At 52.6% G+C, this 26669-nt stretch overlaps 1 protein-coding gene across 7 annotated transcripts in view; it reads right to left on the bottom strand.

The window, feature by feature from the left end:
• Positions 1–26669, bottom strand: part of KIAA1671 — a 185290-nt gene that overhangs the window by 79071 nt on the left and 79550 nt on the right. Inside the window, exon 1 of one of the 7 annotated variants that reach the window (XM_079943580.1) lies at positions 14306–14891. The exons of the other annotated variants lie outside the window; for them this stretch is intronic. Within the exon in view, the coding sequence (XP_079799706.1) occupies positions 14306–14356 (51 nt within the window). The 5' untranslated portion in view covers positions 14357–14891. Of the gene's footprint in view, positions 1–14305; positions 14892–26669 lie in introns of those variants that run through there. 7 annotated transcript variants of the gene reach the window in all.

The following is a 26669-nucleotide window of genomic DNA, read 5'->3' on the forward strand; positions in this document are numbered from 1 at the left end:
AAACTCTATGGGGCTCAGTGTGCTCATCTCTGAAGTGGAGGTGGTAGTTCCAGCACCCGCACGATGGCGATGAAGATAAGCCCCAAAGGACGGGGCCCAGGAGAGGCTCAAAAAAATACTTGCTGGTTAAAGCACTTCAGCCAGCGGACACCCAGCAGCAAGACTCTCCTCTCAAAGCCTCACTGCATGAAATGCACTTAAAAGCCAAAATTCTGTAACTGAGATACAGTGGTTGAAGGTCTAGTGGAGACCATATGTAAGAACACTATTCGCTGTGTTATCCGGTAGCCATGGCAACTGAAATCTTCAAGTACAGTTCCATCTCGCTTTAACTTTTTATGCAGAAATTTCCAAAAGGAAATGTTCAGATTCCTTTCTCTGGTGACATTCTACAGAATAGACATCCTCGTTTGGCTCCCAGAGGAAAAAAATGCAAAATGTCAGATTCCTATGACATAAACTGGTTTGCAAAGAAAGATGTTTCATTTCTTTAAAAAATGCGAGTCTATTTCTGAGAAAAGGAACCAGATCATCATCATCATAAATACTATTATAAGCAAATAAAAGTTCTGCTTGGAATGGAATGGACCAGAAGTTCACTAGCTCACTTGGTCATTCAACAAACATTCATTGCATGCCTGCTGTGTGCCAGGCCCTGTGCTGGACTGTGGGGACACAGCAGAGAATGAGACAGATGAAGATCCCTGCCCTCATGGAGGCTGTGTTCCAACAGGATAGACATCCAATGAAAGAGCATTCCTGGCAAGGAATTCCTAGCAAGGAAGAGCAGGGAGCAACATGGTATATGTGGAAGGACTGACCTATGGGACCACGTAGATCCGTCATTCATTAGCTGTGTGACCCTGGGCAAGTCACTGCACCTCTCTGAGCCCGTGATAAAACTGTGATAACAATATTGTTTGATGATGTGCCATGTGAACCCAAGGAGAAGACAGAAAAAGTGCTTTGCGTGGTGTCAGACCCCTCATAAGGAGCCACCTACACCCCCAGATTCTCAGAGCTGGAGTGAAACTCGGCAGGTGATGTGGCACCTGAACACAGACCACAGACCCAGACCACATTTGTGATGGAGGCAGGCCACCCTGCTCTCAGCTCCAGCTCCTGTATGTCCTCATGCTGTCCTTCATACCTGAACACCTCGCCTTCCCCCTCACTCCCACTCCTGCCAGCCCCAGCCCACCTGGAAAACCCTATTCAACCTTCAAATGACCTGGCAGGTCCATGGCTAGGCACTTCTCCTGCAGACAGATGCAACACACAAGGGCACCAAGACGTTTGCACAAGGATGTTCGCTGCAGTGTTGTTTACGGTGCACAAAACTGGAAATGACCTACATATCCATTGGGAGGGGACTGGTTCAATAAATACAATGAGAGGAAAAATATAAAGCCATCAGAATGAATGAGACAGACCTACTGTGCTGAGAGGGAAAGGTCTCATCATTATGAAAAAAAGAAAAATCAGGCATAGAACACTATGTATAGCAAGGTCTGACTGGTGTTAAAAATATGTGTATATACACAGGAAATACAGATACATGCACAGAGAGTCTTATGTACGCAGAGAATATTTCTGCAAGGAGATGCATGAAACTGTCACCAATTTCTAGCGGAGTGGGACTGCAGGTTGGCGGTAGCAGGGAGACACATTTTTCTGTAGAACGCTATGCTATTTTGCACTATTGGAAATGTTCACTGCGTCTTCGTATTACTTTCTCAAATCAAAGAAAAATAAACTATTTTGAATGTTTGGACATCCAACACCTGTGTTAAATTTCCTCCCCCTAAAAATGGGCCTAACCTTCCCACCAATGTGTGGAGACATCACAGGTACAGCACCATTACCCATGTATCCATTTATGTGGGTGTCACCCCTCCCTGGAGGCACGGAATGTGGGGTCCACACCTGTGCACCCACTGAGAGCCTGGCCTCTCGCGCTCAACCAGTACGTGCTGGAGGAACAAACGGCATCATTACACCCATATACCCACTTCCGTCTTCTTCAGAGCTCTTCATTTTTACCAAGTTACTACTTAGTAGGCATCGACGTCTCCATGCCAGCCGATCTACACCCAGCACATCACTGCACTGGGCCCATAACTCTCCAGGCTGCCTGACAGCAGTAGATGCTGTTGGTGTCCCGCCCAGGCCCCCGGTACTGGCTGGGGCCCCCTTCCCCCAGGTTCTGTGGTGCTAGCTGCCACCGCTCACTGCCCTAGCTTCTGCAACAGCTGACCTCAGCTGGCGGAGGAAGAGCCACCCTGCTTCTCCAAGGCAGGGACTGACTTTGTGGTGCTGTCGCCCCTCCAGAACTCCTCCGGGGATCAGGCCGACTCTAGTTCTCCGTCACTAAATCGTGGACACATGAATCCCCGTCTCAAGCTCTGTTTCTAGGGAACCTAGCCTGAGCCACTGCCTCTCAGAATCAAGCAGGGCAGACAGTTTTTTAAACACAGTGCTGGGAATCTACTGACATCATAACTCCGGGAGTGGGCAGCCTCAGCACGGGGAGTTTGAAAGAGGAACAGACATGTGGCCAAGATGGGAAAACAGGAGGGGCGGGGGGTGTGTGGATATTTATAAAGCCCATTTCACAGATGAGAAAACTGAGGCTCAACTTTAAAGCCACAGAGGTAGATCTGAACCCTGCTCTCTCAGACCCCAAAGCCTTGACTCTCTGTTCTGTTCCTGCTGCTCAGCTGTGAGGGGGTTAACAGGCCAGAATAAGAACAAGGTGATTTTAGGGGCTGGTTCCAAGTGGAACATTCTCCCAGGCTTCACTTGCCTTGTGCAAAAACTCAGCAGGCCCTAAAATAGAAGTGCTAATGTGGTCAGGAAGTGGGGTCCCTGGGGGGTACGCTTCCTCGGCCAGCCGGCGCTGGGGCCCGGTGTGGCGCCTGGGTCCCACCGAGGGCAGCCCGGCATGAAGGAAATATGGGAAGCAGCTCTCGGGCAGGCCTTCGGGGACTTCCCGTCCACCTGTGCAGACGGGAACAACAGGAAGTCCCGGCCGTGGGGCCCGGCGGGCAGGGTGCGGGCCAATTGAGACGGACAAGGTGCCCCCAGTCGGCCTTCCCCTTTCAGTCCATTCTCAGGGATGGACGGACACTCCCACAAAGGTCGGGGCAGCGTGGAAGCATTTGCTAAGCACCTGCTGTATGCCTGACCTGGTATTAGGACCTGAGGAAAGAAATGAACAAGACATAGGCCCTATGCTCCAAAAGTCTCACTTACGTACTCACTCGCTCATTCATCCATGCGTTCAGTTCAACAGACATTTATTGAGCACCTACTGTGTGCCAAGTCCCATTCTAGGAAGTGGGGAAACAAATAAGACATGTCCCTACCCTCAAGAAGTTTCTCTTTTCATTCATTCACTCATTCATTCATTCAACATTGAATGAGCACCTACTGTACACAAGACTCTGTGCTGAGAACTGGAGAGACAGCGATGAACAAGGCAAGGTCCCTGATAATGAGAAGTTTCACTTAGTCATTCTTTTCATTCCCTCTTTCTTTCATTCAGCTCCATAGGCACTGCTGAGCACCTGCTGTGTGCCCGGCTGTGGATACAGATGTGAAGTAGACACATCCCCTCCTGGTGGAGAGTTCACTGGAGCCAATCATTCATTCATTCACCGAGGGAATGAATGGGCATCCAGCACTGCGTTACGTGACGAGGATACAAATGTAAGGCCGAGTCGCTGCTCCCTGTCTCATCCACCCATTCCTTCTTTCCTTCATTTGGTACAATGAACATTTATTGAGTGCCTACTGTGTGCCAGGGACGCAGAGGTGCACAGGAGAGAACCTCCGCCCTTGAAGAGCCAGCCGTTCTTCCTTCCTCCATCATTTACATGTTCAGTTCACCAAACATATATTGGGCACCTACTGTACATCAGACCCTTGGGAGGCAGATGAGTGAGCCCCAGACTTGGCCGCGGAGGAAGAGCAAAGCCGGCACACACAGGAGGCCGCGTGATGCCTCGGTTCCTCAGGCAGGATCACGAGGCCCCACCCCCTGTTTCCTCAAAAGCCTGGGGAGAGGAGGCAGCGGGGAAGTTTGCGATGCCCCTTCCCTTCCCACGAGCTGCAGGGTGGAGAAGGGGTGATGGGGGAGGGAGAGAGAAACTGCTCGAAATAAACACTAAAGGGAAGAATTGGTGAGTGAGGAGATGAATCAGACAGCTAAGTGAGAATTTTCAAGAACTCGAGGAATATTCTAAGTTTAGAGGAGGAAGGGGAAAGAAAACAAACCGGCCCACAACTTCCCACAGTGACATGTTCAACACCAAACAAATGGCAGCCCTGTCGATCTCCCTGGGTTACTCCGTCTGCTCAGGTTGAAAGGTTGACAGGAAAACACCAGGCTCCGAATCCCCTGCCCCCTGGGGCTGTGGGGAGGCTTAGGTAGGTTCATCCATGAGAAGCCCTTGGCACAGTGCCTGGCACATAGTAAGTGCTCAATAAACATTACCTAGTAATTTTACTTTCGTTTCTGGCTGTGGCAGCTTTGAAACGTGGCTGCACATTCCTTGACTTTCCTTCCATTGAGAGGTGGGGATCCATGTCCTCTCCTCCTGAATCTTGGGGGGCTTGTGACTGCTTTGCTCAACAGAGAGCAGCAGAAGTGACGCTATGTGACTTCTGAGGCTGTGTCCATCATAAAGGGTGATGGAGGTCTGCCCTCTTGGCCACAACACTTGCTCTGGGAGCCCTGAGCCTCCATGTTGTGAGGAAGCCCAAGCTACGGCAGGTGCCTGGACAACAGTCCCAGAAAGTGCGGCCTCCAAGTCATCACAGGCACCAGATAGGTGGGTGAAGAGGCCTCTGGATGATTCCAGCCCCCAGCTGTTTGGGGATCCCAGCTGACACCCCAAATATCACAGAGCTGCTATCCCCACGGAGCCTTACCCGATTTCCTGACCCACCGAATGTTATGAGCAGAGTAAATAGTGGTTGGCTTACACCCCGATGTTTTGAAGTGGTTCCATGTAAAAACTGCTGCCTGTCTCTCCGAGTCCCTGCCCTTTATGATGTGCACAATCGGAGAGGCTCCACCAACCTGGAAAAGCACGGAACAACTTTATAAACTGTAAAGTTCTGTGCACAGAGGAGCCCCTGGCATCATCGCTCAGGACACGGGAGTGCTCTGCCGCCTTCTGGATCCCACCTAACTTTGCAACCCCGTAGCCAAGGCCGCCCCCTCCCCACACCGTGTTTAGCCTGGGAGACTCCACAGGATACTGGTGCTGACCTGAGCTCACATGGCAGGTTGCTGCTTTGTTCCCAAGCTGGGACTTAGGGTCATCCCTCTGGGAGGAACGGCTGGAGGACAAAGGCTGCTTTCACTGGGCCCCAGGCTGCTCTCGGCAAACATGGGTGGCTGGGGGCAGAGCGGGGAGCAGGCAGCCCCCGGCACGCCCCTCCTGGGAAGGTGGCCAACAGGCCAGCGAGGGCCCAGGCAAGCTGGGGCAGCACTGGGGTCTGGCAGGGGCCTTCGCTCCCGCTCTGAGTCTTTTCCAATTACACCTAAAACAAGGACAGGGCAGAGGACAGAGAGGCAATGAGGAAATATTGGGCACATTCAATAGAATGTGAGAGGTTAAAAAAAAAAGGCCTCCCTAGGATTCAAGTCAAATTATAAACATATACTAGCATAGTGCAGGCTCCAAGGCAAGACAGCATGGGATCAAATCCCAGCTCCTCTGCCAACCAGCTGGGGGATCTTCTGCAGGTGACATAACCTCTCTGAGCCTCGGTTTCATCATCTGTAAAATGGGGATGATATTAGTGTTTCTCTCCCAGGACTGTTGTAAGGGATAAAACGAAGTAATATGAAGTGCTTTGCCTAGTGCCTGGCTGCTATAGGCTGAATTGTGTTTCCCCAAAATTTATAGGTTGAAGCCCTAATCCCAGTACCCCAGAACGAGACTGGGCTTGGAAATGGGGCCTTTAAAGAGATAATTAAGTAAAAATGAGACTGGTGTCCTTATAGGGAGGAAATTTGGACACACAGACACCTGGGGTGCACAGAGGCAAGGCCATGTGAGGACAAACCAGGAGGCAGCCCTCTCTAGCCAAGAAGAGAGGCCTCAGGAGAAACCAACCTGCCGACACCTTGATCTTGGACGGCTAGCCAGCCTCCAGAACTGTGGGAAGATAAATTTCCGTTGTTTAAGCCACCCAGACTGTGGTATTTTGATAGGGTAGCCCTAGCAAATACATACACTGACACAAAGGAAGAGGTACATGAAGATCTCCTATTACTATATTATCGCATTTATATTGTAACTGTGAAATAATATGATGTTAACATGAATGTGCTTATATTTCATTAATACAAATAGGCTTAATGCAAAATATTAATATGACATTAAACAGAATACGTCTGCAAACAGCTGTCCCTTCCTACCTCAGAATTTCTACATAAAGCACCATGTTTTCCTTGATGAGAACCTACTGTATAGCACAGGCAGCTCTACTCAGTGCTCTGTGGTGACCTAAATGGGAAGGCAATCCCAAAATGAGGAAGTATACGTACACATACAGATGATTCACTTTGCTGTACAGCAGAAACTAACACAACGTTGTAAAGCAACTATACTCCAATAAAAATTAAAAAAACAAAACAAAACAAAAAAACCCAAACCCCACCAGGTTTTCTTAAAAAGCAAGCAAAGAGTTTTCAGCCTTCTCATCCATGCACTATTCCACCCTTGAGGAAATACTTACATTGTGTTCTTCTGGCTCCAAACAAAGACACCTCAAACCTCCCACCGCTTCCAGAATTCCAGGCCTCCACACATGCTGGTCCCACCACCTAAATGCCCTGCCCCCACGCCCCCACCCCCCCCCCCCCCCCCCCCCCGATCCTACTCAGGCTTTAAGAGCCAGCTCGGGGCCCAGCCCAGAGAAGGCACTCAATACACGCGCACAGCACAGCAAGCCAACTTTGAGACGAGCCGATGACTGCATGCCACAGGTGAAGACGCTGGGCCGGGAAAGGGGCAGTGACCAGCACAAGCAAGGTCTCACGGCCAGGACCACAGCCCAGCAGCCCAGCGTCCTGGCTCCCCACTCGGTGACGCTGTCCCACTAGCCCAGGCTGCCTCCCCCCTCCCCCGTTCTGCCTCGAGGATGGAAACCATGTGTTCATTCAGTTCGAAACTCCCAAAGCCACGTGCCTTTTCAGCTCTGGAAAATCCGTTTGCCCACCAGGGACAAGAGTGGGTGGCAGAGCGGGCACCAGTCTGCATCAAGCTTTTCATCCCTCCATTGCTGATGGACTGAGGCCAGATTTGCTACCAAAAAAATAGACGCAGATTCTCTGCAAGGACCAACATCCTGGGATTTAGCAAAATTTGGCAAAATCTGCTCCATCGTTTACACTCCGTACTATACCCCACCCTCTTCATATTGGATTTTCCAGCTGAAATAACTGCAGGTCAGGGGCTGGCCTTGGCCTGGCTTATCCCACCGAGGCTGATCTTGGTGGCAACGCCATTTCTGTGACTCCCTAGCCTTCGCTGGCCTTAGGATTCAGGCGGCAGGAGACCTGAGGGGCAGAGGGAGACCATAGGCTCCAGCGGGGGAAAAACCCTGCCCTAGAAACCCAGTTCTGAGGCCTCCCCTCTATGCGACTTTGGACAAGTTAGGTTTCCTTGCCGTCCCCATCTGTAAAATGGAGATAATCAGAGCGCCTGCCTCTCTGGAGAGGGTTACACACGCTCAGGTGTGGAAATGGGGTAGCCCGGCACTTGCTTTAAAAAGGCAGCCGCTCAAGTGATTTGTTAGAACGGGAGTGCCCTCTAGCGTCTCCATCTGGAAATCATTCTTCCAGTGAGCCCCCCAGCCCACTTCTCGTATCAAGTCAGTTTGGATAATTCCCTTGGGAAGGAATTAAAAAGATAACGGCCCCCATTTATTTAGTGCCTATGATGTGCCAGGTGCTCCCCACACTGGTCTCCACAATGAGACGCTGACATAATCCCCATTTGAGAAAGGGGGATTACTCACCCCCAGGTGAAAAAACTGAGGCTCAGACAGGAAGCCACCTGCTCAAGGCCACACTGCAGGGAAGCCTGAATTCGAACCCAGGTCTGTCTGACCCCAAAGCTCCATTCTTTACTGGATCCCTAGAATTGGGAGATTGTGCACAGTCAAAAGCCTTAAGGAGAATCCAGCCCAATACTTCACTACACCAACAGAGAAACTGGGGTCCAGAGAGGGCAGGCAATTGCCTCAGGGTCACACAACAAGTACACCCCAGACTCCTGGCTCCCGGGAGTGTTTTGCCCTCATTCCCACCCCTCCAGAGCTTCTACCTTGCATTTATCATTCCTTTTGGCAGTCATAGGACTGGCATGTCCCTTCTAATGGCTCTAATCCCTGGAATGTCTGAAACCCAACAATGGCTCCTTTGGGACAGCAAGGGCTGCCAGCCTGAGAGACCTCCGTCTGAGAGTAGGGAACGCTGTTCACTTCAGCCCATCAGCGTGAAATATCTCAGGGGCTAAAGAATCTTCCGGCATGGGCTTGGCATTTTCCTTCTCCTCGGAGGTCCTTTCAAATTTCCACCAAAGCATCTCAACAACCTTCAGACATGGGCAGGTCAGGAATTACCTTCCGTTATACAAACAGGGAGAGAGAGGCTGGGGAAAGGATGGGGAATGTCTAACAGACGTTTCAAACTCTACAAGTCAAAGCCAAACCCTGATCTGCCCCCAGGACCCTCTCCCTCTGCAGTTTTCCTAACGGACGCCAGCGGCAGCTCCATCCTTCCCTTCGCCAGCCCCCAAATCCTCAGTGTCTATGTGACTCTCTCACCCACACCCAATCCATCAGCGAATCCCGTGGCTCGACCTTCAGAGCAGATCCAGAATCTGTCCACTTCTCACCACCTCCCTGGTCTGAGGCACCGTCATCTCCCACCTGGACAACTGCAGAGACTCCTCGCTGGTCTCCCTGATTCTGCCTTTGTCTGTTCAAAACCCAAGTCAGACTGTGTCCCTCCCACTCCAAGCGAACACCCTCCACTGCTCCGTCCCCTTCAGAGCACAAGGCAAAGCTTTCCGAGTGGCTACCAGGCCCTACATGACCTTGACAACTCCCATCCCCTCGCTCACTCTCTGCTGCAGCCACACTGGCCTCCTCCTGGTTCCACAGAACTGCCTATGCACACATGGACCTCAGGGCCTTTGCACTGGCTGCTGCCTCTTCCTGCAACCTCCCTGGGCCTACTCCCTCCCCTCTTCCAAAGTCTCGGTTCCAGTGTCACCTTCTCGGGGCATGCCCACCCATCCAAGCCCTCCTGAGCTTCTCTCCCAGCCGCCCGGACTCCTGACATACCATACAGTGCTCCTGTGAACAAACGCCCATTGTTTACTGCCTGAACCCCCCACTGGAACGTTAGTCCCCGAGGCAAGGATATTTGACCGTCTGGTTCATGGATTATCTCAAACACTGAGAGCAGGCCCTGCCACAGGCTTATAATTGAATTGAATTAAATTGAGGACCCATTAGCTGTCTATACCGGCATCAGCTGCTAACACTTATCCAGGACCGACTGTGCCCTGGGCTTGTTGGCATTGCCTCACTGAGTCCTCAAGACCTCCCACGAGGGAGATGTTATTATCATTCCCACTCTACAGACAGCAAAACTGACTTTCTGAGAGGCTAGGAGATTTACCTGAAGCTCTCCACTCCATTAGCAAGCTGCTCGGTGGGGACTGGACCAAGACCCCAGTTCTCTGCCCTGCAACTGGGTTTACAAGGCACCCGGGGCTCAAGTCTCATGACACAAGCTGCCTGTGGCCCAAGCCTCAGCCCTGGCTCCAACAGCACAAAAATAGCCAGTTCTCCTATTTCAGCCACAGACGTTGCAAAGCCAGACCGGACCCTTAGCACAGGGTGAGACCGCCAAGATCTGAGACTCAGGAGCTGGTAGTAAAAATAACAGCAGTAGCAATGGCAATAGTGGACAGGTGTGTGCGGAATGCCAGGCGCCCCGATAAAGCCCGCAGCCATCCAGTCCCCACTACGCCTTGCACACGCTGTGTCTACGAGCACCTACTATGCACCGCGCCCGGGGCTGGGTGAAGATGGGCGTCCTTCCTGCCTGAGGGAAGCCGCATGCCACAACCAAGCACAATAGCTTTGGTGCCAGACTTCCCGAGGTCAAACCCCAGCTCTGCCCCTTGCCAGCCGGTCCCTATCAGGTGGGCACTCAACCCCCTGGAGCTCCAGGCTTCACATCTGTAAAATAACAATACCCGGCTCTCGGGGCTGTTGGGAGGATTAACCGCAATGCCACACGTGCAAGGGTTTGGAGGGTGAGAGAGGAATGCACGTCACTGTCTCATGACTGGTATTATTATTGCTGGAGGTGATGACAGGCTGAGTGAGGGACAAAGCTGAGTAACCAGGCAACAAGGAGGCCCTGGGGAGAGAACGGCCAGTCTAACCACATTTAGACATTTGGACATTTTTCCACCAAAAAAAACCCAAATCTGGCCATGGAGTCGAAGGCAGGGAGATGAAGCTCGGCAGCCCCCAGGGAAGACAAGGTGGGTTCCCTGTCACTGCGCGGAGACGGGGCCACCGGACCACGGGCCCTGGGAAGGAGGTGTCTGCAAGGGGCGGAAAGGGACCCGCCACCCACAGCACAGGGCTCCGCCCTTGGGCTTGGTCTCCTCCTCACACGGCCTCTCCTGAAGAAGCTGTCAGAAGTGACACTGGCAACCCTCTTAGCTGCGGGTGACATGGAGTCAAGGAAGGTGCCAGCGAGGAGTCAGCGCTCAGGCTCTCTGGGCTGGCGGGACAGGCAGCCTCTGGGGAGCCAGGGAAAGTCTGGGGGGGTGTCTCCCATTCTATCAGAGCCCTCCCGCCATCCCCAAGCAAGAACATCCAGATGGTGAGTGCTCCTCCGTGTCCAGCCCTGTGCCAAGGATGCTAACGCCCCTTGTCTTAGCGAATTCTCAGCACAATCCACGTACAGATGGGGAAACTGAGGCTCAGCGAGGCAATGTGACTTGCTGTTGGTGGAGCTGGGATTCTAAGCCGGGGCTCTCCCCTCCAGAGCCCAGCTCGGCCCAGTGCAACATCTTTCTATAATCCTCCACTTTGCAAAAGTTGATACAGGTCGAAGGATTTCCTGTAGGCCGGCAAGTCACCTCAACCCGTGGGCCTCAGTTTCCCCATCTGAGAAACAGGAAGATCAGACTCAATGAAGTAGCTGAAATGTCATAAGGGAGACCCGCACTCAGATACAGGCTCTGACACCTCCTAGCTGGGGAGGCCTTCAGCGAGCAGCTTAACCTCTCTGAGCCTCAGGTTCCCGGACTGCAAAACGGGGATAATGATGAGACCCACACACAAGGTTCTGGTTTCTCGTGAGGATGAGACAACCACGAAAGGCACGGGCCCCGAACGCTGGGAGCGCTCAGCAGGAATGGCGGTGGTGACGGTGGCCGTTGTTGTTATTATTATTGTTGCAATTGGCAACCACAAGCAACTGACTTGCTGCTAGCGCCCCAGCAAGGCCACCAGCCTTGGGACAGTCTGGCTGGGTTATCTCGGCAACAAAGGAGATTAAGTAACTCAAAACAGCCATGGCAGGGGTAGCCACCAGCTACAGTTACTAATGATTTAAAGCAGAAACTTAATCTCCCTCCCCCACTTCCCAGCTGATGCTAGGCAGTGACTGGGCTTGATGGTGGGGGCAGCGCCCCTCCCCCCCAGAACAGAACTGCAGCTCTGTGGGGGATGCGGGCCAGCAACAGGAGACCACCGACACCCCACCGACAAATGACCAACTCTGCAGAAACCTGCTGCAGCCCACGCTCGGCCCCAATTCTAAGAAGCTGACTTAGGAAAGAACCTGAAAAGTGAATAGAGATTTAAGGCTGGGAATGACCATCACTAAATTGTGCGTGCAGTGAGTGCCTGGGAGTAACCCAGGTGTCCAACCGTGGGCGAACGGCTGATACATCAAGGCTGACGACAGATGCGGGTAGTTAGCGGTCCCTAAGCAACACGTTTACAGAGGGCTTCCAGATGTGGACAGATGTTCCCTTATTAGTGGCACATGAAGTTGAGACGTGCATACTCTACACTCGTTCGTTCACTGCGATGGATGAAATTTAGAGGCAAAATACGACGTGGACCCCGTGTTGGATCCTGGAACAGAGAAAGGACACAGGTGGATAATCTGGTGAAATCTGAATCAAGCAGGCTTTCTCAGCCTTGGTGCGACTGCTGTTGGGAACGGGTCACTGTTGGTGGTGGCTGTTTGGGGGGTGGGAGACTGCCCTGTGCATTGTACCATCTTTAGTAGCATCCCTGACCTCCACCCGCAAGATGCCACCATCACCCCCCGCCCCAGCTGCAACAATCAAAGAATGTCACCAGACATTGCCAAGTGTCCCCTGAAGGTCATCCCTGGATGAGAACCACTGGAATGAAGCCTAGAGTTTAGTTACCAGTACTGCACCAATGTTAATTTCTTACGTCGGACAATATACTGTGGTTGTTACAGTAAGATGCTAGGCGAAGCGTATACAGGGACTCCCCCAACCATCTCTGCCACTTTTCTGTAAATCTAAAAGTATTCCAAAATTTTGAAACATTATGAAGAGGTGACATGGAGCAGAAAACTGAGAGCAGTGAGTGGCCCAGGAGGATGGAGTGATGGGTGAATGTATATTCTGTGCTACCTGAGTCTACAGCAGGGATGGGGAGGGCTACCCCCCGCCCATCAGGGCCCTTACAATAATCGATGCTTAGCTGGTCACTCTCCATCTGACGTGGCCTCCTGGGAAAGAGGAAGAGCTCACGTGGTTGGTTTCCCTGGCAACCAGCCCCCACCCTTACTCAGGTGCAGGCCAAAAGTCATCTCATTAACATAAACTCATGTGTGAATATCTAGACACCTTTATCACTTTGGAAACACCAAGGGTTTTAGGAGCCCTGTGCCAGAGACAGGAACAAAAACCAAATATGTATTTCTTACTATAAATCAAAATATCACAGCCTCCCTAACACTGAAGCCCAGCGCCTGTGTGTCCAGCACATCAAGGTCATGAGGCCCCAGTGGGCAGCAGAATCCCCAAATACAAATGATCATGGGCGGCTTAATTTCTTTCTCACGCTCTTCAATATCTTCCAAGTTTTCTACCACGCCCATAAATTATTTTTGTAATTAAAAAAAAATAAACCAGTTAATGTTCCCTTACGTTTACAGTACGATAATAATGAAAAGTCAGTGATCAAAGGAGAAGGACTCGGCGGGGGTGAGGGGTGTCTCCTGTTTTTCAACTGCTGCAGGGGACTTGGGCTGGGGTGGGGAGCGGCTGAAGGACAATGTTTCCTAAAGTTGTATTTTTAGGAGCTCCGGAAAATTCCCTGGGTGACTCGGCATTTGAAGTATTTGCAAACATTCAGCAGGGGGAAAAATAATATTTCCCAAGTCTTACTTTCTTGGGCATTCTCAGCTGGGTGGCAAATGTTCTGGAAAACTCTGAGACCCACCTGTGACGATTCCCTGCTAAGCCCCTCTGTTCACGGAGCCCTGATGAATGTCACATAACCCACCATCATCTACTGCCCACCCCTTAGTTTCACAGATGAGGAAACAGAGGCCCAGAGAGGGGAAGCAACTTGCCTGTGGACACACAGCAGATCAATCTCAGAGTCAAAACAAGATTTGAAAAGCACTTTATACCCCACAAAGCACTTCCACGTGGGTTCCCTGTTTTTGGCATTTTGCCAAAAAAAGTTTGGAGTTTTTTTTTTTTTTTCCTCTGTTATATAGATGAGAGGCCGCAATGGGAGGGTTCCAACTTTCTACTTTTGCTTAGTAAGTTCACTGAAAGAAAAACAAAATCTATTCTTTCCAACTCATAAAAGATGAGACATTTTTACGTGCACACAAAGGCAAGTAGGATGTAATTTCAGAGTAAAGAACAATCCGGTAAATCAAAGAAACGTCGATTTCTGGAAAGATCACTAACGCTCCCCTTGTTTTTCCTGTTTTTCCGAGGACGGGAGGGGTGGCCGCCGTGCCCACTGATCCACCCTGGGCAGGACCTCGTCCTCTTATGTGAGTCCCCTCTGCCTCCCAAATCAAACCCCATCCCTTTCCCAACACCCCCTCCTCCTTGAAACAACCACCATTTCTTAAAGAAAACAGAGCCACTGCTGACCAGACAGAGCCAGGAAGCAAAGCTGGCAGGAGTCGGGAGGAGAAGAAAAAGGAGATACGGGTCCGGACGGCCGCACTCACCCACAGGTACCGCAAGAGCTTCAACAAGCTGGGGCAGTAATAATACTCCATTTCTGGCGCCTGGGGGTTATGCCGCCTGCACTGTGCACGCTTCCAGTCTCCCTCTGGAGGGGGCGGCTCTTCCCGCTCGGCTTGTCACACCAGGAGTCAAGTTCAAGGTGGCATGAATCATTCAGGGGCCGGCTGGTGGCCAGGGGACTGGCAGGATGGCCCCGCCAAGGGCACGGGGAAGCTGCCGCTCAGGCCCCGGGGCCCCGCCTGGAGCATCTCCAGTGGCTCTTCCAGGGGGGCGGGCCCAGGGGTGGCCCCTCCCTAATCTAGCTGAGTGGTCTGGACCCTGCACCCTCCTGGGGGTGCTCTGGGCCTGGGGGTTTTCCGCTGAGTGGTGGGAAGAGCAAGGATGAAGCCCCAGAACTGAGTGTGTGCGTGTGTGTGAGCGTGTCATGTGAGGACAAGTTCCACCCCAAAACCACACACCGAGGGGGAGCCCTCCCCACCTCAAATCCTTCCATATAAAGGAAATAAATCAACTCAGGATCCCATCGGCTCACACAGCCCCTCCCAGCTCAGTCAAGTTCCTTCTGACTCAGTTAAGCTTCTGAGCAGCCCTGGAAGGAGGCCCTGGTTGTCCCCATTTTACAGAGGGGGAAAAGGGAGGCCCAGAGAGGGATAGGGACTTGGTCGAGGTCACACAGAGAGGTGGAAACTGAGCCAAGGCTGGAACCCAGGCCTCCCAACCAGTCCTGGGTTCTGTCCGCTCCCGAGGGCGGGAGGCCCAGGGTGCGAGCGGGGGATGCTGAGGAAGGGAGAGACCGGCTCCCAGAGTCACCATCTGCCAGCTGGGGTTGGGGGGAGGGTGGTGGGAACAGGGGGAGCATCCTTCTCAGAAATTAAAAATGCGAATTGTAGCACACCCAAGGCTGACCCAAGGTGACCTTTCTTGGGAACTTCCTTCGAAAGAGTGTGATCTTGGCAAGTCACCCCGCCTTCCTGAGCCTCAGTTACCTCTTCTGTAAAATGGGACGGAGTATCCCTGTGTTTCAGGGTTTTCTGCTTCGGATGAGGCAGAATAATACCAAAGCATCTCGTTTAGTCCTCACGGTGCTTCCCTGGGGGAAACATTATCTTCTCCACGGGCTACACGAGGAGGCTGGAGCTCGAGAGCAAAGGCAGCTGCCGAGGTGAGCGGCAGGGCAGCCGCAGAGCCCCGGCTCCACAGCACCTCCGTCAGGTCAGCTCGCCTGAACCGGAACCGGACTGGCGCACGGCGAGCGCCCGCACGAGAGCCCAGGCGGGGGCTGGCGCAGAGGCACCCCCGGCCCCAGGGACCACGTGCACCGTACACATCAGACCCACAACCCCGGGGCAGAGCGGCTGACAGGAAGCCCCCCGAGGACACCAGCGGGGAGCCGAGCTCAGTGGCGGAGGAAGCCGCGGCGTGAACTTCAGAGCTCTTCAGAAGCAGGCCCATGGCCCCTCCGACTCGGCGCCCCACATCTGGCAGGCGAGGGGTCCCCGCCGCTCACTGCCCAACGGACAGCCAGTTGGGGGCCAGCCCCAGCTGATGGCGCAGGTGGAGGTGCAGCCTGGCCCCTGCCCTCTGACTGCTTGGCTGATGGCCCAGCTGGAAAGTGGGGTCCTGCTCGCTGAGGCGCTCACAGAAGAGCGGGAGGTGGCCCTAGCTGAGCCTGCCTGTCCTAGGGAGCAACCGTCCACCACCAGGAACGCGGAGGCTGCTGACGGCCAGCTGCTGTGCCTCCCATAGGCCTGACGGGGATGGACGGAGAGAGAAATGGGCTAGAAGAGGCAGAGAGGATGACAGAGATCGGGGGAAGGGGCTCGGTCACTGAGGGGGATGGAGACACACACACACAGGCGGGAAAAGAGATGAACCCGAAGAAAGTCAGAGACCGCGAGGAGACAAAGAGAGCAGGGCAGTGGGGTGCGAGCAGGGAAGGGGGTGGGGTGGAGGCAGAAAGACAGGAGACAGGGCAGGGGTGCGAAGGATAAAAAGAAAAGTGAACAAGTCAGACCTGGCAAGTCCCAGGTGGAGACAGAGCTGAGCCCCCACGAGGCGGGTGGGGGTGGGCAGGCACCAGTGATGGAGACCCCCACCCCCAACCCGCTCAAAGTCCCACTTTCTCAGCCTGGAGGAGGCCACAGTCACCAGGTCACACTCACAGGAGCAGGGGGCCCCCTGCTGCACCTCCACTCCAGGCCCAAAGCGACCCCTACCTAGTCAGGGCTATCGCCTTCTGATCAGCTGGGCTGGTCCCACCCTGCCCTGTAGGACCCTTCTCACCTGGCCAGGGGAACCGCCTGCACGCACAATGGTGACCAAGGCACCCCCCACGCACCCTGGATGCCTCCCCTGGCTCCCCATCCCTCCCACCCCAGACCCCTATTCACCTTTTACCACCTGACCCCACACCTGCCCCACCCCAATCGGGTGCACCAGGCGACCGCAGGGCCTTTGCTCATGCTGTTCCTCCCTGTAGCGGATGGGATGGTGGCCCCCCCCAAAAGGTACGTCCGCCCAGAACCTGTAAATGTGACTTTATCTGGAAAAAGGTCTTTGCAGATGTAATTATTAATAAATTAAGGATCTTGAGATGAGACTATTCTGGGTTACCCTGGATGGCCCTAAATCCAGCAAGTGTCCAGAAGAGAAGACGCAACCTCCAGGGAGGATGCCACATGAGGACGGAGGCAGAGACTGGAGGGGTATGGCCACAAGCTAGAGAACGCCTCGGGCCCCCAAAGCGGGAAGAGGCAAGGAAGCATCCTCCCCTAGAATCCCTGGAGGGATCATGGCCCTGCCGACACCTTAACTTCAGGCTCTGGCCTCCAGAACGGAGAAGGAATAAGTATCTCCTGTTTCGGAGCCACAAAGCACATGGTGATTCCTTACGGCAGCCCTGAAAACAAACACACGCCCCCTCCTCTCCACCTAGTTCGCGCCTATTCATGCCGGGGTCTCTGGAGTAAGAGCTAACCATCCAGCAGCCTCCAGCAGCCTCCAGCCCAGGCTCAGGGCGGCCCCCAGACACAGGGCCCCACGACGCCACTTCTGGAGGAACATTCTGCATCCTGGTGATTCCTCCTTCCATCCCTCCTCGAAGGTCAGTTCCCCAGGGGCCCCCACCCTGGTCAGCCTGGCTCCCCACGTCCCAAGATGACACCCGGCCACAGTAGGTCCTCGGGAGATCCTTATTAATGTCCTTCATTAATTCCAGAAAAGACTGAACGTACAAGCAACCACGCCGACCTACTGAGAGGGCTTAGCCTTGAGCAGAAATCTCTCGCCTATAAAAATGATGGGAGGCTGTTAAAAATCAACATCTGCGTTCACGAAGGAAAACAGGGGTGAAAACTGGTAGCCCCCAGGAGTGACTCTGTTTGTGTCAGGTTTTTTGGGGGAGCGGGGGGCAGGGGGAGGTAGGCACACTATTTTGTTTTATTTGAACGAGTTGCAACGGTGGGCAGCAATGCAGATTTCCGTCGTCCCTAGAAAAGAAGGCTGGCCTGGCCCAAGGGTCTGCATTCCTGCATGAGGACACGGGCCACTGGCCCTGCCACATTCCCTGCACCCCAGCCTCGGCTGGGCTTTCAGTGACCTTAGCCGTACAGCCTCCACGTACCATCACAGTGACACCCATTCCTCAACCATGTATGGACCCTCAGCCTCCCAGCCTTTGCTCAGGCAGGGCCCTCCGCCGGGAATGCCCTTTCTATTTGTGGAAATGCAACCATCGCTCAAGGCCAGTGCAAGCAGCATGTCCGCAGGAAGCCCTCTGAGCGAGCAAGCCTGAGTCACTGGGCCTCCTCTTCGAGTATATGAAGGTGCTTCTCATGATGAGAGCCTGTCCTCCCCGCAGGGCTGTGAGCTCCCCACAGGCGAGGAGGTCCCAGGGACTGGCACGCAGCCCAGCACTCAGGTGCTCTGTAACCGCTTCCTGAAAGGCAGAGGGTTCCCAATTCTCCTGCGGACAAGGAGTTCACTGCTAGATCTGGGAATCCATGACACACAAAAGGCAGACCTACTGTGTGACGGCGGCTCCGCAGCCACCAAAAGGGCCCCACAGAAGCCATACACATGCCCCCGTCTTCCAGGAGCTGACAATCCCCTAAAGGGTTAGGGCACAGACAGAGACCCAGGGAGGGGATGGCTAGTCTCACAGAGGCAGCCGGAGTGCAGGGAAAGGGTGTGGATGCTGGAGGCCGACTGCCTGGGTTCGAATCCTCGTCCCAGCATGAGACAGCTTTGATATCGGGCTGGTTGTTTAACATCTCTGTGCCCCAGCTCTATGTAAAATAGGGATGACGACAGTGCCTGTCCCACCAGGTCGCTGGGAGGAGGAAATGAACAAATATGTGTAATAAACTGCTCAGAGCATGGAGCTCTCAGTCAGGACTCAAATCACCTTGGCCATGACCGACTAGTGGTGTATCGAATTCAGCTGCCCTGGATGGCAGGGCAACAAGGAGGGGTCCAAGCTGGGGCCAGCCCTGCAGGATGGGGGGTTATCTACCCCAAACAAGGCACTCTGAGCCCATCCCGCCAGGGCACGGCCAACCCACAGGGCGTTATCAACTGTAGGACGTTGGAAATCACTTAAAACACACCCCCGAAGAAAAAACAAACCAGAACATTTTTCATCTGCTTTCGCCCAGCCTGACCCCTGGGTTCTCTCCACCGTGAGGAGAGGCAGACAGGGAAGGGAGGGACAGGGAAGACACCAGCACTGAGAGGGGGCCAGGCCAACACAAAAGGCGGAAGCACTCTGGCTGCACCGAAACCACCGTGCTCAGGGAGAGAAACCAGGGGGGAAGACCTCATGGTGGGAAACGTCCAGAGAAGGCACAAGGATGGACACAGAAGTAGATCGGTAGCTGCCGGGGCCTAATGGGTACGGGGTTTCTTAATGTGGTGACGAGAAGGTTCTGGTATTAGGCAGTGGTGATGGTTGTGCAACTTTGTAAATTTACTGAAAATGATTACATTGTACGCTTAAAAAACGAGTGAATTTTATAAGACGTAGATTCTACCTCAGTAGGCTTTTGGAGAAGGAGGAGAAGAAAGAAGAAAGAGGAGGCAGCTTGCGAAGAACGCAGGGAGGTGGGCGGCGGCGGCAGGAAGAGCCCCAGGCGGGCGTGTGCAGGGCCGCGCGTGCACCCAGACCCCAGCCAGAGAGCTCTCCCTGCTAACTCAGTGAGCCCTGCTTGAGTACCTACAATGATGCTACTGTGCTGGGGCACGAAGCTGCCAGGAGCAGGGATTTGCACTCAGATGGGCCTGGGTTCGAATCCTAGCTCTGATCCTGCCAAATGGCGTCGTCCTGGACAACCTGCTTCTCCTCTCTGTGCCTCGGTTCCTTCTGATGTCAAACGAGGTCGGTGAAAAAGATAACAACGACCACAACGGCAACAATAATAATTTCTTCCCTCACAGGGCAGCTGGGGGATGAGGTGAGGTGAGGTCAGAAGAGCGCCTAGCAGATTTCAAGTACTCGCTCACTGAAAGCCTTGAGGATGAAGTGTGAGGTGGTGGGGACATCGAGTGAGAATGACGGAGACCAGGTACTTGCCCTCTGGGAGCTCAGGGTCTACAGGAGGGAAGCACTTGGAAATAAATTATGGCACTGGAGGCTGAAGGGCCTGGAGTGCACAGGAAAGGGTGCAACCCAGGAGGGCTTCTTAGAGGAAGTGGCATGGAGCCGAGGCTTGAGATACGACCAAACGTTTCTCTTCTCAGGAGACCCTGTCTTCAAGTAGAAGATTTAGCATCTCTGGAAATACATCTTCTTAGGTCAGAAGTGCCATTTCCATATTCATGGGGCTCTCATTATGGGCTACCCACCCCCTGCACACATACACCCCCCCACCACACACACACCTCTTTTAGAAATAAAACTTTGGGGCAACTTTTTTTTCCCCAAAAAATAATTTATTCAAAAGAGAAACAATAGCAGTGAAAACAAACTGGGGTGGCCAGGGCTGTGAGGGCTGCAGATGAATGTCCCAACTTCAGCCCAGCAGCCCTGACTGGCTTGCAAAATCGAAACTGACAAGAGACCTGATGGGGACCCAAGCTGAGTGACACGTGCTCCAAAATCAGTGACAAGCGTTAAAATAAAAATCTAAATGGCCGTGGAAGACTTGGCTTTTTCGGGTTTAGAATGAAGACCCTAGTGCAAAAGGGGTTAAAAACTCCTAATAAAGCAAAATGTTGAAAGCATTTCGATCGCCCCCATCCTGCCCTCTGGTGGTCACTTGTGAACACTGCATCAGGAAGCTGGTGCTTTCCTTTAATCTGGGAGGAGGACGGGTGGGGGAGAGAACAGAAACTGTAGCAAGACCCCCGCTGGAGGACACTCAGGGCATTTCTGATGCCCCTTGAAGGTGGAGGCTTCCAAGAGTCTGACATCCCTGGACCCAGCCCGCCGGTGGCACCTGCCCACTTTCCCAAGCCTCTGTTTCCCCATGAACTGTGGCAAAGAGTCAGCGAGATCGTATGTGAATCGAGACTGCCAATACCGCCTGTGTTAACTGAAGGTGGCTGGGTGTGGTTAAAAAAATTTTTTTTCTCCAATGTATAAAAACAGTGAGATTTCACAATGAGATCAAATCCCCGTCATCAGTTCTGCTTGGAACATCGGGTGGTCCAGCCACTCTGGGCAGGACCACCCTGGGAGGGCCCCCGCCCTCTACCCTGTTTGTCATTCAATTCCCATCCCTGCCTGGCCTGGCTTCTGAGGGTAGCCCCCGATACAGGATCTCGAGGGACAGCGCCCACAAATGTGGATTCAGAAGCCCCGAATGCATCTATCTGAAGCCGGCACTTAGGGATCACCAGGTCAGGGGGTTTCTGAGGTGGAAGGAATGGGGGCCTCGGAGCGCTGTCCCACCCCCCTGACTAAATTCTCTGCGTCGCTCCAAGCCCTCCTCTCTGCTCAGTGACAAGGCCACCCTGCGAGCACAGGGGTCCCCTCCCAGGAGTGTGGCGAGGACAGCAAATCTCTGTCGCACAGGCAAAGAGGTCAAGCCCCCCGGCCACTGCTCAGGCTGAGCCCTCTGCCTGGGCTGCCCTTCCTGCCTCTCCCTACCTGGCTGACTTCTACACACCACCAAGACCCAGTTTCACTGCACCTCGAGCCCTCCTGGCTTCCCCACAACCAAGCCAAGGGTGTCGGAGCACTGTTCCTCTCGCCGGGCCGGTTAGCTGTGCACATGCCTATCCGTCCTCCCTGCTCGGCTGCTGACCCAGCCTCTGGTTCACTTGCTCACTCATTCATTCAACATGGCGCTGAACAAAGGAGTCAGGAGCCCGGAAATCCCGCAATTCTTGTTTGCGGTAGGGAGACAGGAGATCAGGAACCAAATAAATAGTAAGTGCAGACAGAGGTTAGAAGAGGGAAGAAATGAAACCGGTACAAGGGGACTGTAAAAATGAGGGGAGTGCCAAAAAGTGGAGACACACCAAATGTCCATCAGTTGACACACAGCCAATCAAAGTGTGGTATGTTGACATGACAGAGTACTATCTAGCCGTAAAAAGGAACGGAGTATCCATCCATGGCCCGGATGGACCTAGAAAACATAAAGTCAGGAGGGAATCTGGAGGACAGCAAACAGCCTGTGCTAAGGGCCTGGGTGGAAACACACCCGCATGTGAAGGGAACATTCTGGAGGCCAGTGTGGCTTGAGTGGGGTAAGTGGAGATTGAGTGCTGGGAGCAGAGGTCACGTGGGTGGCCAGGGGCCAAACCACACACAGTCCTTTAGGCCGTTTGTACCCACGAACTGGAGCCTGAGTGTGATGGGATTTTATCCTCCAGGAACCGATGTGAACCTGGCTTCTCTCCAGCGTGCGGTAGGTGCTCAGCAAACGTTTCTGGAATGAACTCCGAACTCTGCCTGGGCCCTGGACCACTAAGTCCAACTTGGCAATTTACCAATGTCTTTCTCATCCACTCATGACAGCCTGTGAGGGGCATGGAGTGGGCTTCACCCCATTTCACAGATGAGGGAAATAAAGCTCAGCAAGGTGTCCGAAGCCAGAGAGTGGCCGCTGAACAAGGTTATGAGAATACGGGTCAAGTGGGGCTTCTTCGGGGTTCCGCAGGCGTGTGTGTGTGTGTGTACATATACACAAGAGCGCTTGTGTGCACCCTGGAAGCAGAAATGGTGTGGCCCCAGCAACCCTGCCAGGGTGCTGTGTCTCAATCGCCTGTACAGGTGAAGCAAGTAATTGTGACTGGTAGCAGCTGAAAGTGTATGTTCATTAATGATTTACTTTCTTACCAAAAAAAAAAAAGAAATGAGAGTCAAGATTATTCTAGTATTAGCACCATTCTCACGCAAGGGCACATCAACATACTTTCCCAAGGAGGTGAAACAAAAGGACGAGATCATCCTCCGCCCTCTGGGCCTCTGCTTCCTCACCTATGCAATGGCGGCAGTGTGCCATGGCACGGAACGGGTTAACACGTGGACAAGGTGAACAGGTCCCAGGATATCCTCCCAGCGCCCACAAGCTGCCCGCCCGGCCCCAGGAGGGAGGCTTTGCAAGCGGAGCAGGTGTTCAGGTCATTCACTGGCCTTTGGCCTCCGCGGGTGGCAGGCACCTGGCTGGGGGTCCTCCGTGGCCTCAGTGCCCAGGAACCCACAGAGCCCCGGGAGTTCCAGTGGCACAACTGAAACAGAATTCAGCCCAGCAGGACTCCCCTGTCCTCACAAAACGCCCTCACCCCTCCCCGGCTGCAAGGGGTGAGTCCATAGGCCAAGAATCAATCCAGGTGTTGCGATTCCTTTGCTGTGTGCCCTTGGGCCAGTCGCCTCCCCTCTCTGAGCCTCGAGTTCAGCATCTCCAAAATGGGCATCTTCCTAGCACCTCAGGATACAGTGGGGTCACTCAGGGGGAAAATGCCAGGAGATGGCCCTCAACAAAGTGTAAGGGCCCAGGCCTCAGGTTCCTCATCTACAACATGGGGACAACCTCTTGGGGTTTGAGAGGATTCAATGGGATAGTGGAATAACGTTTGTACAGCACTCAGCGCAGGGACTGTCATGTAGAAACTCAATATATGAGATACAGTCATGGTAATAACAGCAAACACTTAAAAAACACCTACTAGGTGTCAACCACTGTTCACAGTGCCTTCTGACATTAATTCATCTAAACTCAGTTCATTTCTAACAAGTTGGCTCTATTATTATCCCTTTTTTACAGATGGGCAAACAGAGGCACAGAGATATTAACCCACACAAGGTCACATGGCTGAGAAGTAGCAGAGTTAAGATCCAAACCCAGGCTCTCTGGCTTAAGATACATATTACACTTCAACTAAAAAATTATTTTTGGTATGCATATTATAACACAAATTTAAAAATTATTTTCTATGCAACAAAAGAAAAAGTAGTAGATAAATTAGATGTAATCAAAATTGAAAACCTTCATGCATCAAAGAGCACTACTAAGAGAATGAAAAAACAATCCACAGAATGGGAGAAAATATTTGCAGATCACGTATCTAATGAGAGACGAATAGCCAGGATATACATATGTGTGTGTGTGTGTGTGTGTGTATATATATATATATATATATATGTATATGTATGTGTATATATATATATACACACATCAATCCGATTCAAAAATGGGCAAAGATACACAACTAGCCAAGAAGCACAAGAAAAGATATTCAATATCATTAGTCGTTAGGGGAATGCAAATCAAATCCACGAGGAGACACCACTTCACACCCATTAGGATAGATGGTATTTTTTTAAAAAACACAGAAAATGACAAGTGTTGGTGAAGATGTGGAGAAATTAGAACCCTTGTGCATTATTGCTGGTGACAATGTAAATTGGTGAAGCCACTGTGGTGAACCCTCAAAAAGTTAAACGTAGAATTACCGTATTTTTTTGAGCAATTCCACTCACCGGTATAGACTCAAAATAATGGATAGCAGGGACTCAGACAGATACTTGCACACCAATGTTACTAGTAGCATTATTCACAATAGTCAAAAGGTGGACACAACCCAAGTGTCCATCCACAGAAGAACGGACAAACAAAATGTGTTCTGTACATACGAGGGAATATTTTTCAGCCATAAAAAGGAGTGGAGTGCTGACACGTGCTACACCACAGACAAATAAATAAATAAAACAAGCCAAACACAAAAGGATACACACTGTATGATTCCATTTATATGAAGTACCCAGAAAGGGCAAATTCATAGAGACAGAAAGTGGAGTAGAGGTTCCCGGGGGCTGTGGGAGTCGGGGAGTGGGGAGTTAGTGTTTCACGGCACAGACAGACTTTCTGTTCGGGATGGTGAGAAAAGCTCTGCAGATGGATGGTGGTGATGGTTACAAAACACCGAGAATTTCTATAATGACATACATTATTATAAATGTATAGTAAGCTTAAAATGGTTATGTGTATTTAACCACAGTAATTTTTTTTTTAATCGTCTTGCCCAAACTGTTCCAACATCCTAACCAGTCTCCGAGCTTCCAGTTTACCCTCTCCAACCCTTCTCTGCAATGCCACTAGAGGGCGCTCCAGGCCGCACCTCTGACCTTCTCTAACCCTGGTCCTAACTTCCCTTGGCTCCTCCACGCCTCTGGCCAGCGAACACGAGGCCCCTTATTCTAACCCTGAAGGCTCATCCCCACCACTCCCCAGGTAACCCCTTCGAAGCTCCTGGAAAACCCCACATTGTCCCACCCAACACCAGAGTATTAGCTCCAGGAGAGCAGGAACCACGTCTTGTTCACTGCTGTACCTGATGGGCCCAAAACAGCACATAACACATAGTAAGTACTCATGCATTTCTGTTGAACGAAAGAGTGAGTGACTAAATCAACAAATAACTAGTTTGTACCATCCTGGCTTTACAGTCTAGGAATGTGAGCAATTTGAGGACAAGTTAGCTTGTTCATCTTTGGTATCTGTAAAGCTTTGCATGAATTAATAACTGGGTGGAGGATGGATGGATGGGTAGGTAGATGTCCGGGAGGGTAGATGAGTGAGTGGGTGGAGAGAGAACTGGGTAAATGAATAAATACAAAATCTTCCCAATACAAAATCTCAGGCACAACTGGTTATTTGCTTTTTTTTTTGCGGTACGCAGGCCTCTCACTGTTGTGGCCTCTCCCGTTGCGGAGCACAGGCTCCGGACGCGCAGGCTCAGCGGCCATGGCTCATGGGCCCAGCCACTCCGCGGCATGTGGGATCTTCCCGGACCGGGGCACGAACCCGTGTCCCCTGCATCGGCAGGCGGACTCTCAACCACTGCGCCACCAGGGAAGCCCTGGTCATTTGCATTTTAAGACCTAGGAAATTAAAACTTTCTGGTCTGGCTGGTTTTAATCCAGAAAAGGAACTTTAATCAGCTGAGATACAAATTACTCCATTCTTCTCCAGCCCTTTGGACTCAGCAGTGAAAGACAAGAAGCCATTAACAAATGAAATTAGCCACCTGTCAGAGGATTCCGGGGCCTCCTAAGAGCCCAGCTCGCTGTCCAGATCCTCACCACTCAGCTCCGCGTCACGCTCCTAGAGCTGGTCCATCATTCGGACTCACCCAGGCAGAAGGAGTCACTCTGGCCACTGGGCCGGCTCCCTCCCGGCCTGTTCCTTCCACCTCAGCCTTCCTTCCCTTCCCTGAAGCCTGCTCCCCAGCAGACTGGGGGCCTTGGAGGGCGGGGACTGTGTCCTCCAATCCCTGAAGCCCAGTGCCCAGCACACATCTCACATCACAGCACACAGATGCTGGGTAGATTTTCTCTCTTGTCCTGTATCCCGGTTTGGAGGCCCCAGGCTCCCTTGACAAGGAAGCCAGACTGTACTAAACGTTGCTATTTGGTTTTTGTTGTCGTTGTTGTTTGGCTGCACCCCGCGGCTTGCAGGATCCTAGTTCCCCAACCAGAGATTGAACCCATGGCCCCTGCAGTGGAAGTGCGGAGTCCCGACCACTGGACCACCACGGAATTCCCGACAATGCTATCTGAACGACCAATGGCCATTTCCAACGTGGCCAACTTCCAGCATGGAACACTGACTTTTCCAGACCCTCTTGCTGCTAGCAGTGGCCGTGTGACCCATTACTGCCCTCTGGGAGGGTGCTCCAGGGAGAGCTGTTGCTTTCTTGCAAACTCAGCTGACATGGCCCCTCTGGCTTCCCACTTCTTCCCACCTGAAAGTGGACCGAATGGCTGGAAAAGTGACAGCCACCTTGGGACCACGAGGCACGAAGCAGGAGGGAAAGCCCAAGAGACTCTCAGAGGTGTTGACCTAAGTCAGCCGCTGCCCACCTCCAGATATCTTGCTGCATGAGGCAAATTAGGCC

This window comes from Stenella coeruleoalba, assembly GCF_951394435.1.
Source record: "Stenella coeruleoalba genome assembly, chromosome: 14".
In the NCBI taxonomy this organism is placed as follows: domain Eukaryota; kingdom Metazoa; phylum Chordata; class Mammalia; order Artiodactyla; family Delphinidae; genus Stenella; species Stenella coeruleoalba.